The following is a 13,157-nucleotide window of genomic DNA, read 5'->3' as shown; positions in this document are numbered from 1 at the left end:
TTTGTTTAGGTTCATGGCTCGATGAGGACCTCACTGTTGCAATGTGTGTGGACACAAACCGGAGGTTCACTCTGGATGTGCAGAAGCGAGCAGACAGAGGCAAACCTGAAACCATTGGCAGCGTCTCCATGGGAACAGCCAATCAGAGCCTAATGCTGAGAGCCCATGGCTGCTCAGAGACCCTATTTGGAGTGGAGGTGAGGCCAACAGAAAGTGGGCAAAATTCACCATCTAAAAATCTAAATGTCAACAAGACTTAAGTTGCCACACCAGTCGTTTAATGTTTACTTTTCCACAGGCGCGAATTCATCATTTGAGCTCTCAGATAAGGAACAAGCTGCTGGAGAGAATCAAGACATTACAGCATCTTCTCCTGGAATTCAGACGGCAGGTAACCAGAGATTGTGCAGTCTTGGCTCAGGCTTAGCCATGACATGGGCTTCCACCCGATAATGTTTATTTTACAGTAGACATCATCATGAGGAAGCCCTTCAATGGGTCTGACAGATAAGATCAAACCTGCACAATGTCAAGTGATTCTTTTCTGCACATTCTTCCCAGTCTAGAGACAGTGAGCTACTCCAGGAGCTGAGCGCTGTGCCCCTTCGACTTACCCAGCCAGCAGAGGCTCTCCTGGGGCAGAGTGACAGAGGTTTATGGGCCCTGTGGCAGAGGGGCCCCCTCCGACACATCTTGACCGACAGCCTGCCTCGCTTTCTCAGTCTGCTGCAGCACGCCTCGCTGCTGGGACAACAGGAGCTCAGGAGTGAGTCTAACTTGGTGTTTCAGTGTTGTAAATGGTGGTGTATCACTGACAAGTAGGGCTGCATGATACGGTTGAATTCAATATCACAACTCCAATACAATTTTTTTTTTCAGTATTGATGTATATCGCAATATGATATATGCATAGCAAATCAAATGTTAAATACTCAAATAAATGTTCATCCCATTGAGCACTGGTGATGTTGGGTGTAATGTCAAACCAAATAGAATAATAATAATAATAATAATAATAGAACATAATTAACAATAATTCTTTAAAATGTTTCATGCCTAGCAGTTTTAACATTGAAAAATCCATATTAGCAGTTTATATCTCTCAGTATCTCTCAAAGCTCTTTATTTTTTATTTGCAATGTTTTCTATTAATTTTGTTTATTCAAATATTTCATTAAAAAGACATTTACAATAATAGTTTAGTAGTAAAAATATCCAAAATGATATTGGGCTTAAAAAAGCCCTATTGGATGAATGCGAGGATAGACAGTATTATTGTGTGTCACAGTGCTCTAAAATTGCAGTATATCATCACAATATGAGGCTACTGAGATAGGATAAACGATAAAACTGTGGCAAGGCAATCACACATCTTGATAAGGCCACACATCCTGAGGATAGCAGAGACAGAGAGAATGCCCTCTGCTCAGTTGTCATGTTTCTTCAACATGGCTTCACACTTCAGAAATGAAAAGTGGTACTTGGTACTCATTTAAAAATACTTTAATGTCCCTACCTATTCCTTCTAAAGCCCACAGGGGCAGTTCTGTATAACAGGTACGTGGGCCAAGGCAGAGAGCGTGTGCACTTATTAATGCACGGCACACACGCTTGTTCTTAGCCCTGAATCATATGTCATGTTCCACACAGTATCTTCCTCATGTGCTTTATAATGTATTAGCTGCCTTTTTGTCCACTGTAATGTTTTGTTACTTGTAACTTCTGTAATAAGTAAGAAGTTAAACTTTGCCTGACATTCCATTCTGTCCCATCCTCAGGGCCGCTCGCCACTCTGGCAGGAGTGTACCATGATGTGACGGGCCAGAGGCTGGAGCCTCTGTGGAGGGAGGCTCTGTCGCTGTGGACGTCCAGGCTGCTAGAAGTCCTGCCTCCTCTGCTGGAGAACCCTCAGCTGAGACCACTGGCTCAGGCCAGCCTCTCCGCCCTCAGCACCGCCCTGGATTTGGTGAGGAGCTTACTATTTGGTACAGCCTGTGACCCCTTATAATAAAGCAATGCCTATTCCTGACCCGCCTGTGTCACAGGCAGTGTAGATTTTCACATTATTTTAATTGATTAATTATCAGAGAAAGAGGCTGACAAGGCTGAAGACTACTCAGTATTCCACAAGGAAAAAAGAGAAATTAGAGTAAAGGCATGCTAATTATTTTGTGTAGTAGAAATAACTTTTTCCCCATCTCTGGGGGGCGTCTCAACCCGCATGTTAAGTACCACTGATTTTATGTCCATCTAGAGTTAATCTTGATATTCATAAGCTGGGAAGTGATTTTCTGTTTATTAGTTCCAAGCCCTTTTCTTTAGACAGTTTTATACTGTATCTGCATGTGTGTGCACAAATGTTTGTGTGAGCAAATGGGTTTACAGTGTATGCGTGTATTGCTGAGTAGGCCTACATATGGATATGTCCATGCTCATGCCTGCATTTGTATATTCATTTGTGTGTCTGTGTGTATGTATCAGGTAGGCCAGCAGACGGTCCACTGGGTTGAAAACAGGTTGGCAACAGCCTTGTCTGGAGTCAGGAAACGACTTACGTCTGTCTACAAACTCTCCCCAAGGTATTCCTTGTCTGAGTCTAGGAAGATGAAAAGCACTCCTCTCTATTCTTTCCATTCATTTATAATAATTAGGACAACCCTGTGATGTAGGGCACTGAGTAAGCAGAGAGGAAAAAACAATTGAGTGTGGATAAACTGGAGCAGTGTACAGGGCCTCGGCCCTCCCTCTCCACACAATCATACGTATTACATAACCTTTGTGCTCATGATATGCTCATACGTACTTGTGCATGTGGTTCTAATCTTGTGATACACGTTTTTGTGTTTGTTTTTGTTCAGGCTCCCACTTTTCTCACTTGTGCCTTTTCAGATTTATTTTCTTCTCCAAATTGACATTGTGCAATAAACATCTTCGGCTTTCCAGAGAATGTTCAGTGTCGGTGTCGATGCCCCTGCCGCGGGTCCCCTGGTCCAGGGTTGCTGAAGCTGGTGTGGTGGAAATCATTTTGGAGGAGTGGCTCCTGAGACCCCTGCAGGCCCTCACCTCTCTCAGGCCCACTGCTGAGCTTTACCGCCTCAAGAGGAGGATTATGGACAGCCCCTTCACACGTGAGCCATTTATGAACATGAGTCATGCGCCGTTTATGCATTTGTGATCATTACACTTTTTCTACAATGTACACACGATGCCATTTTTACAAAGGCATTAATGTAGTACAAAGATAGCATGACATTAGACTCTGACACATGCTATCCTACAGTAGAGGACTAGAACATACTGTGATACATAATTTTGTATTGTTGTATGTCTCTTTATCTGTCTCTGACCACCAGACCAAGCTCTGCTGGTAGCAGATCAGTTTGCAGTGTCATTTGATGGGCACCTGTATGAGCTGCCAGGCTCGTGTCCCATTCTTCTTGCTCGAGATGTCGCCCACAACCCCTCTTTCACACTGCTGCTCAGTTCAGACTCAAACTCCCGGCGCTTCCTTGTGGTAGGGATGAACAACAGCAGCATCAGCATTCAGCAGAATGGACAGGTAATGCCTCCCAGATTTAAAAAAAAAAAAAAAACCCACTGAGACAAACGTGGTACAATAAAGCATGGTTTAAGAGGATATACATGCAGACTGGAACACCGATAAGCAGTTTGGCGCCGATTCATGTTCATTTGCTTTCCAGGTATTGTTTAAGTTTGCCTCTGATTCCTCACTGTGCACCAGGAAAAATGTTGTTGCATTTTGTATTTATGAACACTAGTGCACAAGGTCTGGAAAAAAAATCTTCCCACAAAGGGAACATTTACTAAGGAGAAAACTGTTGTGTTTCAGGTGAAGGTCAACTGCCATGCAATGCACACATCACAGCAAAAGGAAAATGGAGTGGCCATCAAAAGGAGCTCAAACACTGTGGAAATCTCCAATCAGAACGGAGTGTTGGTTTTGTGTGATCTGTCGCTGGAGGTGTGCAGCCTGACGCTCGATGGATGGTTGCATGGTAGGAAAACAGTAAATTCCATATGACTTTACTGTGGCTCATTAAATATACTTCTCTAACTCATGAACATCATTACTGTTAATTACAGTTAAAGGGATCAAGCTTAAAACACATCAACAATGTTTAGAAACATGGATTTATGATTTACATTGCATTTCTGGTGTGTTTATGGTGTAATTCTTCCATTTTTCCATTGCTAAACTCATGAAACACAATGCAAATAAAGAGCAGGTGCAGTTACAATGGAGGTTAGTGGAAAAAGGAGTGAGCTCTCCATTTTCTCTGATGGATTTCACTCTGTGTGTTTGTTTGACATTGCTGCATATAAGTCTACAAAGAAGGCCATGCTTCCCCTTTTAGAGGTCAACACTGAAAACATACAGAATACAATTGTGGTTTAGATCACTGATTTTTTTTTTTTTTTTTTTTTTATTAAATACACTTACAGCTGTGCAGAGAATATCATCCAGTGATGTGCTTGGATTCACCTTTGGCTCAACTAGCCATGGCATAACAAAAGTACAGTATCAAACAATAAAACAGCACCAGAAAAACAATGTCCATCGCCAGTCCAAAGTTTTAAATAGGCCTAGTGGTCTTGTGTTTTAGGCTGGAATTTTATTTTCACTTCATGACTTGCAATAAAACATTTCATATGATACAGGTGTGTCCACTGGTCTCCTGGGAAACAATGACAATGAAGCAGGGAATGATTTTGTTTTGTCTGACGGCTCTCAAGCTGGGAACATGGCCGACTTCATCTACAGCTGGCTGGTAAGGCAGAGAGAATTGCTTGTACATCAAATGGGGACATGGGAATCCTGCATTTGTGTATGTGTGTGTGTGTGTGTGTGTGTGTGTGTGTGTGTGTGTGTGTGTGTGTGTTTGTAGGTGGTGGTATTAGTTTATGGCAGGATCTTGCTTGACATCATAGTATCTAGTACTTTACTCCATCACAGGAAAAATGATTACAGTCAAGTGTTACATCCACTCTGCTCATCTGTTCAATACGGTGATGATCTTCTGTCTGTCTCTTCAGATGAGGCCTGAGTGTATCAGGCCACCAGCCGTAAAGGTGCCCTGCTCCGCGGCAGAAATGAACCCAGTGAACTGTGACTTTCTGTTCTCCTCGCCTGATTCTCCACTGAGTTCCTGCTTCAGAGTGGTGAGTAGAACAGCACAGCTGACTTGTGTGGGCAGTTTTATATCTTGGATTGTCTTAATTTAAAGGGATTTTACGTAATGCAATCTAGGAATCGTTAAAACACTGGAAGAACTTTTCTTTTAAAGTAAAAGGAGTGATTGTAATGTGAGGGTCATCACTGCGAAGCTTCTTTCCACCATATAATTTACAGCCACCCTGTTGTTGTTTCCTGGTTTGAGCTTTCTAAATGTGTCCGTCGGCCTGAGTAAGCTCATCCTCTGACCTCCACATCACCCCCTCACTGCTTCAACTTTATGCACAGCTTCTCTGAAAATTGCACTAAGACAGCGTATCGAAGTATCAGGTCAGTTGTGCGTGTGAAATCAGCACTGCAACAGAAAAAGTTGGTTCAAAGCAGCTACCTTGCTACTAAAAGTCTGCAGCTTTGCCATATTTTCGAAATAAAGGTCAGAGACAAAATTATCCAAGTCATCCAACAAGAGCCTTGTGAGAGTGAAATGTATCCATCATTTCCATCCCAAAAATTTACTTTTTTCTCCTTAACTTTCAGTTTTGTACAAGCAATCTGCCGTGAATCCAGAAACAGTATTGATCCTATGTTTACAAACCGAGTTTGAGCTCTCAACGCCCTCTAGTGGTCAGAAGTCACTTAGTGCAGCTTTAAAATGTGAACCCTCAAGCCCAGGTTGTGTTACCTTTTTCATTTATTCATTCAGGCATTTCATATCGGTTCAGACTAAGCTATGTAATTTTTTTTTATGAAGGCTGGCACACTTGAATTGGCAGAACTGATGCACTCATGCACTGAATAAACCATTACACCCCTAATATGAATAGATGTTACAGGAAAACCCTTTCATATCTATGGGCAATTTAGCATCTTCTCTGCACCTGCAAGTGTTTGGACTGAAAGTGGAGAACCCAGAGGAAACCCACACAAAGACGGGAGAACATGCAAACACGCAGGAGAGATCAGGGCCAACATTCAAACCTGCTGATAAGCCAATAAGCCACTGCGTCCCCACTCTGTCTCAACACATGTCAGCTCTGCAGATTTTTTCCCTCCAAAAAAGAAAAAGATGGATCTCCTGTTAAGAACGTGGACAGAAGACTCTGCTCCTGTGGAAGCTGCAGTCTTTCTGAAAGGGATTCAGCCGCGTGGTGGATTTTGCCTTTGCTCTGCAGATTTCGATTGCACTTGGATATACAGTGCATGTCCATTATTTGATGATGTGATCGTTCATTAATATGTCATGGTCATTTATTAGTTGTAGATGGTAATTTCCCAGTGCACTGTGGTTTTCAGACCAGTGGGGTAACTGGAGAGTGGAACTGAAACTGAGGCTACCATCATGCTTTCACTTATTTTCCCTTCATATAAAAGAAAATCAACTAAAGTCTTTTAATCACCAAAAGGAACACCAAAAGACAAATATTCATATTTAATAAATAATCAGTATTCATGTTTTCAGCTGAACTGTCCTGTATTTAGCGTATTGCTGGTTCCCTGCCTGACCTGAGCATGTGACTGACACAAAGAAAATTCATTTCAGGGTTTGTGCATTCTTTTTAGTAATTGTGGGATTACGAAATTGAATTGGCTGCACCTTTAGGATTTATGTATTGTCTGATAAATCATGTTTGGAGTCACTGTGACCTGCATTGTTTCAACAGTATGCATACATGCACTGCACATCTGTTTACTGCCTCTCTCTCAGGTGGATCCTGGCCAGTTCTTGTCAGTTTGTGAGAGGAGCCACTGTGGCTCTTTCCCAGGCCCATCAAGATCTTCCTGCAGATTAGCAGCTGCTTTTGTTCTTCTCTGCCAGCAAAACTACATCCCACTGGAGGTCCCTGTCCAATGCTGTAAGTCAAAATATTATACACCTGAGATGTTAACGATCCAACGCATTCTGTATCTTGTCCATAGTGTTGTTCTTTCAAAATGTTGCAGGTATTTCGAATTTATTGAAAGCAAAAAATAATTTTTATTTGTACCTTATTTTCCACTTGTATTTTTTTTCAGTACAAGTATAAACAAAGGAAGACCTTATGAGGACCAAGGATGACTGTTTTTGCTCTCATTTGCCAGCTCCTACAGCTGAGAGTGCTATCTTATACCACTTCTTGTACTTTATTACTTGTGCACTTACATTTCTGATTTGATACTGTATTGTATAGTTAAGTATTTTCATACCTCCTGTAAAGTGCATTATTGTCCTGTTTAGACATGCTGTATGTTCAACAATGTCTCAATAATGTGAATGTGAACAATACTGTCTGTAACATTTACCCTTGCAGTGCTTTATTGTTAATCATCATTTTATGATCTGTAATCTGTACCAGTGCCGAAGACAAGGGTGACTGACTTGGGTGCAACTACAGCAGTCCATCCTCACAATCTAATTTTAATCATAAAGGGTCGACACATATTTTTACTGCAGCTTTATAAAGTGCATTTATTACATTGTTATAAGCATGCTGTATGCATTCCAGCTTGTTGCTCAGTTAGCCTGCACTCTAGAAGATGGGGATGTAGTTGTCTATCTTGGACTTCTGTCTCTGTGTGATACACTCAGCAATCCAGATAATATTACGATTCTCCTGCTCCTTCAGCTTGATGTAGGAGTAAAATACTCCAAAGTGGAACTGCTGCAGGAACGCAAGTGTGTTCAGCTTCACCTGCACAAGAGATGAAAGACGAAGGGACAGACAGAGCCACACAGATGAACAAAGACAGGCTGACGAGCAGAAAGCCATGCTGTGATCAAACTGAGGATGTGGTTTTGGTGCTTGCAGCTGGTAATGTTCAGTTTCAGCTCTGTATGGTATATAAAGATGATATATTACAATTCTACCCATAGGCCAACTTGTCAGATTTATCTTTTGAATTTATGACAGTAAAAATATTGGATGCGACCCTATACTTTGCATTACAAAATGCAAAGTGTGTTGTTTAGTTTAAATATTTTTATTTGCAATATCAAAAAAAAAAAAATCATTTGAAATTAATTTCTCAAGTTGTGATTAAGTTTGTGGCAATTTTAATGGACAGTGACTTGCATTTTGCCAGTGGCTCTAGCAGGTACAGTTTAACACAAGACACTACACTTTTATAGAGAGACAATAAAACTAGTTTACCTCCTGCTCAAAGAATCTGTCCTCCAGAGTGTTGGATGCTGATCCTGGCTCGGGATTGGCAAAAATCATTTTATAGTCCTGCAGAGTGTAGATTAAAGTGTCCACAGTTAAATATTAATTATCATACCATGTTTACGGAGTAATATTTCATATTTGGGTCCATGTAAGTGTGTCCAGACTTACTGGGTAGTAGTCAGCCACAGCTTTGACCTGGTCGTGGTCTTCTGCCTCGGCCAGCAGGCGCAGCCCCTCAGGGTGAAGTTTCCCACAGTTTGGGTACAGTGTACTCCTGTCTGCGCTACTGAGATCTGTTCCAAAGGAGTTCACTGTGATGATGAATGCCCGCCTGTCTGCCTCAAACTGCAGCCCGTCTCACACACAAACATAAACACACACACAGCATGCACGCAAAGGTGGAATTGACACAAGAAGTAAGAATGAGTCAACAGCCTCAGACTCCACATGCAATGGAAAATCTTGTCAAATGAACGGAAATAATCACATGGACTAAATGTAACCATGCCAGGCAAGGGAATTATTGCAGTACCTCCAGGACAGGGCACATGATATCCTTTGTGGCACCACCAATGTTGTTGCAGAATGAGTGGAAAGACTCTAAATAAGACTTGAAAAACAAGAAACACAGATTAGGTCTAACCTGATGAAAAAAGGAAGATCTGCCCTCTATGAACTCCTCACCAGTAATAGCCAGTTATGATTGGTGAAGAGTGTAATGATATAATGGTAATTATGCCACCTGATGGGCACAATGATAATGCAGAGTGCTTATACTTACCTTATAGAGTTTGTTTCTCAGGATCTCCACTTCCATCTCATCCAAGTTTGACTCGGATACGGAATCCTGGAAAAACGGAGCTATCACACAAACAGCATCACAGTTGGTACCAATTTGAAATAAATGGGGCGTGTAGCATTGTTCATCCTACCACCGAATGGCTGCACTTATCCCTGGCAGAGCTGCCAAACTGCTTCAAAAATTTTATTGTATTAGTAATGTTTTATTGCCACAGGGACTATTGCAATTTCAGAAACCGTGCAGAAACCCATCATGCTGACTGCATTGTGCTGTACACCGTTATATTAGCAGCAGCAGACAGCCTTCTACTACAGCTTCTTGCTGATGGTTAATTATCTCTAGTGCTTGGAAACGACTCCATGTGCCATGTATATTTCTCACAAAGCCACAAATATGAGGCAGTTTGGTTACCTAGCGGTGTGTCCACCAGGATGGCTGAATAGAGTTCAGTGGGGGTGCGGGCAATTCCCACTGCTGCCATCTGGTCAAAGGCTCCTAATGGGTGGCACCGTGGGAGGAGCTCCTCCACATCCCTTTGCTTCAAGGCCCCAGTGATCAGCATCACCACATTATCAATCATGTAGCTGTAGCTATGGCAACAAGGAAGGACAGACAGAGGACACAGTGGCCCTCTCTTTATTTTTGTGACATTTGCTGTCGTCTTTTCGCCTTCTTATAGGCACATTATTCCTCACATATACCAGCATTTTGAAAAACTGAAAGCACGGGTGCTTGATGAAAGGAGAATTTTTGAATGCAATGAACTGCCGGAGTATAAAGACCTTGCTGCATGCTGACTGAGCTTTCTCTGTGTAGCACTTTTAGATTTGGCGAGCCATGAATCCATACTGCAGCTTTTTATTTCAGTCACAGCAGCCGATGTAAGCAATGAAAGAAATGACTCAGTAACGTCATCACGAAATTATGGAGATGGTCTCTAATAGATTCAGATGTGCTTTGTTTTTAAGATAGAATTAAGGAATTAACCCATGATCTTAGTTGGTCATAAATGGTTAGGAACTTTTATGTTACAAATTCCCTGTTTTCTAAATGTGTCTGCGCCCATAATGGATGAAGAGCCCAAAGTGAAAAGAAAAATTTTGCCAAATGAAGATCACACAAGCTCATCCCACATTGTCTTGAATGTGAGATGCATTAAGCATAAAGTTTAGATTGCATGCCTCTCAGAGAATGATGGTTGTAGCTATTTCTGTTACAATGGAATTGACTGACTTTGCAAAAAGGATATGAACATGTTCAATTATCTCAAACTCTTTGTGCGGCCTAATCTAAGTCTTGACTTCCCATTTATATGTTCAGTCTGTCCCAAACCAATGTAATAACAGTAAAAATTGCTACACTTCATGCATGACCATCAGTGTGGGACTGGCCCGCATGTTCATTGAGCTGAAGTCTTGCCTCTGACTTGTCACGAGTCCTGCTCCCTTACTGACCTGAGTCAGTACACTTGGTTTTGGTCCCTGTGTTTTATGGAAGTTCATTTCACAAGCTTTTAAGGAAAGAAGATTGGATTGGGACGTACTGAGCATGCAAATCACAATTTAATATTTGGTTTACGCTGCATAAAGTTTCTGAAACCTTGAAATTTATCCTCTCACAACTGTTACAGATTTTGGAAGCTTTGTTGTTGTGCATGTGATCATCTTTTTTCTTGAGACATTAAAAACTACTCGGGGTGAGGAAATGATACAAAATATGTAATTCTGGGTGAAGTACTCCCATAAGATTTCGTATCATACGTTATATAGTCAAGGAAGGTGGAGAGGGGTGGCAGGGCATTGGAGCGCAGGCAGCTGAACTCGGTCACGAGGTTCTCCCTCAGCTTGCTGTCCACTAAGGACACGGTCAGATCCTCGTCAGCCGAGGACAGCAGGCCGCTGTAGTCTGTGCTCTGCAGGTGCAGCTTCATGTCTGTGCAGGGGAGTGAGAGAGAAGAGACATTGCTCAAGGGCTTTATTGGCTTCTGTCTTTACCCAGCGCATACACACCACCGTGGTGCAGTGGAGCCTGTGAACTGAGATCAGGCAGAGTGTTGGTATAGTAAAATCCATAGTAACTAAATGGTGTATCGTCTTTTCGGCAGTCAGCTCAAATCAGGAGGCGGTGAGTTATATTTCACACATTCATACAGGTCTATTTGTGGCCCTCGACAAACTTTGCACAACACATTGCTTCCACTGTCAGAACAGCTGACAATGAGCAACAACACACGGACACACACACACACACACACACACACACACACACACACACACACTTACTCTATGGTGTATGGCAAAGTTTTCCATTAAAGTTACACCTCACACAAAAGCTATATATTTTCTATCACTTACTCACCCTGAGCTGTCTTGAATTTCTGACCAAAAAAACTTGATACTCACATGCCTCAGAGAACCGAGGATCTAAAAACTGTAGCCATTTCTGTTACAAAGGAGGTGATCAGCGACTTTGACAGACAACAGCAAAAACAATATGGAAATGTCTGATTTTTGTGCAGTATAATCCAAGTCCTTACTCTCCATTCGTTTATTATGATGTACCTTACTAAAGAAAGAAAGAAAGAATACACAGGTGCTCGTGGACATTGGTTAAGGACATGTTCCACATAAAGATAGAGAGTCAAGACTTGGATTAGGCTGCATAGTTTGTGAATTTGAAAAGGTCATTTTCATATCATTTTGATGCTTTCTTTCTTTCTTTCTTTCTTTCTTTCTTTCTTTCTTTCTTTCTTTCTTTCTTCTTTTTCAAAGTTGCTGATCAGCTCCAGTCTAACTGAGATGCCAACAGATTTTGGATCTGTCGTTCCTTGTAAAGATTTTTTTTTTTTTTTTCACAGCAGCCATTTCGACATTACTCATGAGGGTAAACACAGATCTTGTCAATGATACTAGTAAAGGTTTGGGGCTATTTAAGGGTAGCCTTTACAGTGACTCAGCATGAATAATACCAGGGCTCTGTTGAGCCTGAATGGAAGGGACAACTCAGTGTGATTAAACTATACAAAATAGTGGGCCACATTAGAAAACATATGAAAAACATATCAGTAATAAAATAAGTATTTATTTAATAGTTAATAGGTAAATACAGGTATTCTTTTTGTTTTAGTTTTTTTGTGTGTCATTGAAGTTATTGGTAGCAGCATGTTTTATAGTAGTTCTAACGCAAGTGAGCAGAGAAGAAACATGTCTCTCAAATATACGCTGCCTCTGCCTGTTTTGTTTTGTTTTTTTTTTTATCTTAAGTATAAATAAATGACTTCAAAAGTTCTATTAAAATGTCTTCAGCCATTTATGTCAGTCATCATAACTCAAAGGTGAGTTAAAAGAAGTGAAAAAAATCTGCCTGTAGGTTGAGATAATCCCATTTGTTTTCTAATGCAGTTTCACTTTATTCAAGAATATTCTGGAGACAAATTGATTAGCGTCGGGAACAGGTGTGCTTAACTCTTCCCACTGGTAGATAATTTTTTCTTGTTTTAAGAAAATGAGATTTTGAACACTGAATATGAGACTAAAAGGCTGGAATGTTACATTACAATTATTGGTTGTATGAAATAGGGTCTCGTTGCTGATACAGTGAATGACAGAGTGGTGCATTTGCAAAGTTGAAATTATCCAAAAATTTAAATGGTCTGATGTAATTTCTTACCATCAAGTGTTTCACACTGTGCCAGGTTGTGATAGTCGGTGCTTGTCAGAATCCCAGCCTTCATTCCTCGAACCAAACCCTCCAGGTAGCCATGATCCACATTGAAAACCAGCTCTGGGCACGTTGCCATAATGCCACACACACACACACACACACATACACTTACTGACAAGACTAGCTGCACTGTGGTTATGATTTTCTGTACAAGTCTGTTTATGACAGTTTCAGCTTCTGCATTTTTGCCTCCCTGACTAACACTCATGCTGTTATTTTCTGTTCCTCCTCGGCACCAAAAAATTCCACCACTCCTTTTCACGGGTTTGCATTAATTCAAGACTAACGGGTATCA

General features: G+C 41.3%; 2 protein-coding genes across 2 annotated transcripts in view; one reads left to right on the top strand and one right to left on the bottom strand.

Annotated features, from left to right (window-relative positions):
• The window catches only part of LOC115374855 (uncharacterized), a 37,966-nt gene extending 30,342 nt beyond the window's left edge, over window positions 1–7,624 (top strand). Inside the window, exons 35-46 of the mRNA XM_030074000.1 lie at window positions 10–197; window positions 299–391; window positions 562–766; window positions 1,779–1,966; window positions 2,482–2,579; window positions 2,944–3,128; window positions 3,354–3,559; window positions 3,851–4,016; window positions 4,681–4,790; window positions 5,056–5,181; window positions 6,900–7,047; window positions 7,208–7,624. Of these exons, the coding sequence (XP_029929860.1) occupies window positions 10–197; window positions 299–391; window positions 562–766; window positions 1,779–1,966; window positions 2,482–2,579; window positions 2,944–3,128; window positions 3,354–3,559; window positions 3,851–4,016; window positions 4,681–4,790; window positions 5,056–5,181; window positions 6,900–7,047; window positions 7,208–7,218 (1,724 nt within the window). The 3' untranslated portion in view covers window positions 7,219–7,624. The remainder of the gene's footprint in view (window positions 1–9; window positions 198–298; window positions 392–561; window positions 767–1,778; window positions 1,967–2,481; window positions 2,580–2,943; window positions 3,129–3,353; window positions 3,560–3,850; window positions 4,017–4,680; window positions 4,791–5,055; window positions 5,182–6,899; window positions 7,048–7,207) is intronic.
• A 77-nt stretch (window positions 7,625–7,701) lies between these two features.
• On the bottom strand, window positions 7,702–12,938 carry LOC115375899 (V-type proton ATPase subunit d 1-like). The gene is made up of 8 exons (XM_030075492.1): window positions 12,809–12,938; window positions 10,900–11,071; window positions 9,551–9,729; window positions 9,119–9,198; window positions 8,870–8,947; window positions 8,506–8,682; window positions 8,323–8,400; window positions 7,702–7,863 (listed from the first exon to the last, which is right to left on the bottom strand). Exons 1-8 carry the CDS (start codon window positions 12,936–12,938, stop codon window positions 7,702–7,704), a joined length of 1,056 nt encoding a protein of 351 aa, XP_029931352.1.
• Between the last annotated feature and the right edge of the window lie 219 nt (window positions 12,939–13,157).

Source organism: Myripristis murdjan, chromosome 17, assembly GCF_902150065.1.
Source record: "Myripristis murdjan chromosome 17, fMyrMur1.1, whole genome shotgun sequence".
NCBI lineage: Eukaryota > Metazoa > Chordata > Actinopteri > Holocentriformes > Holocentridae > Myripristis > Myripristis murdjan.
Note: the sequence above shows the minus strand (reverse complement) of the source record. Positions and strands in the feature narration are given on the sequence as shown.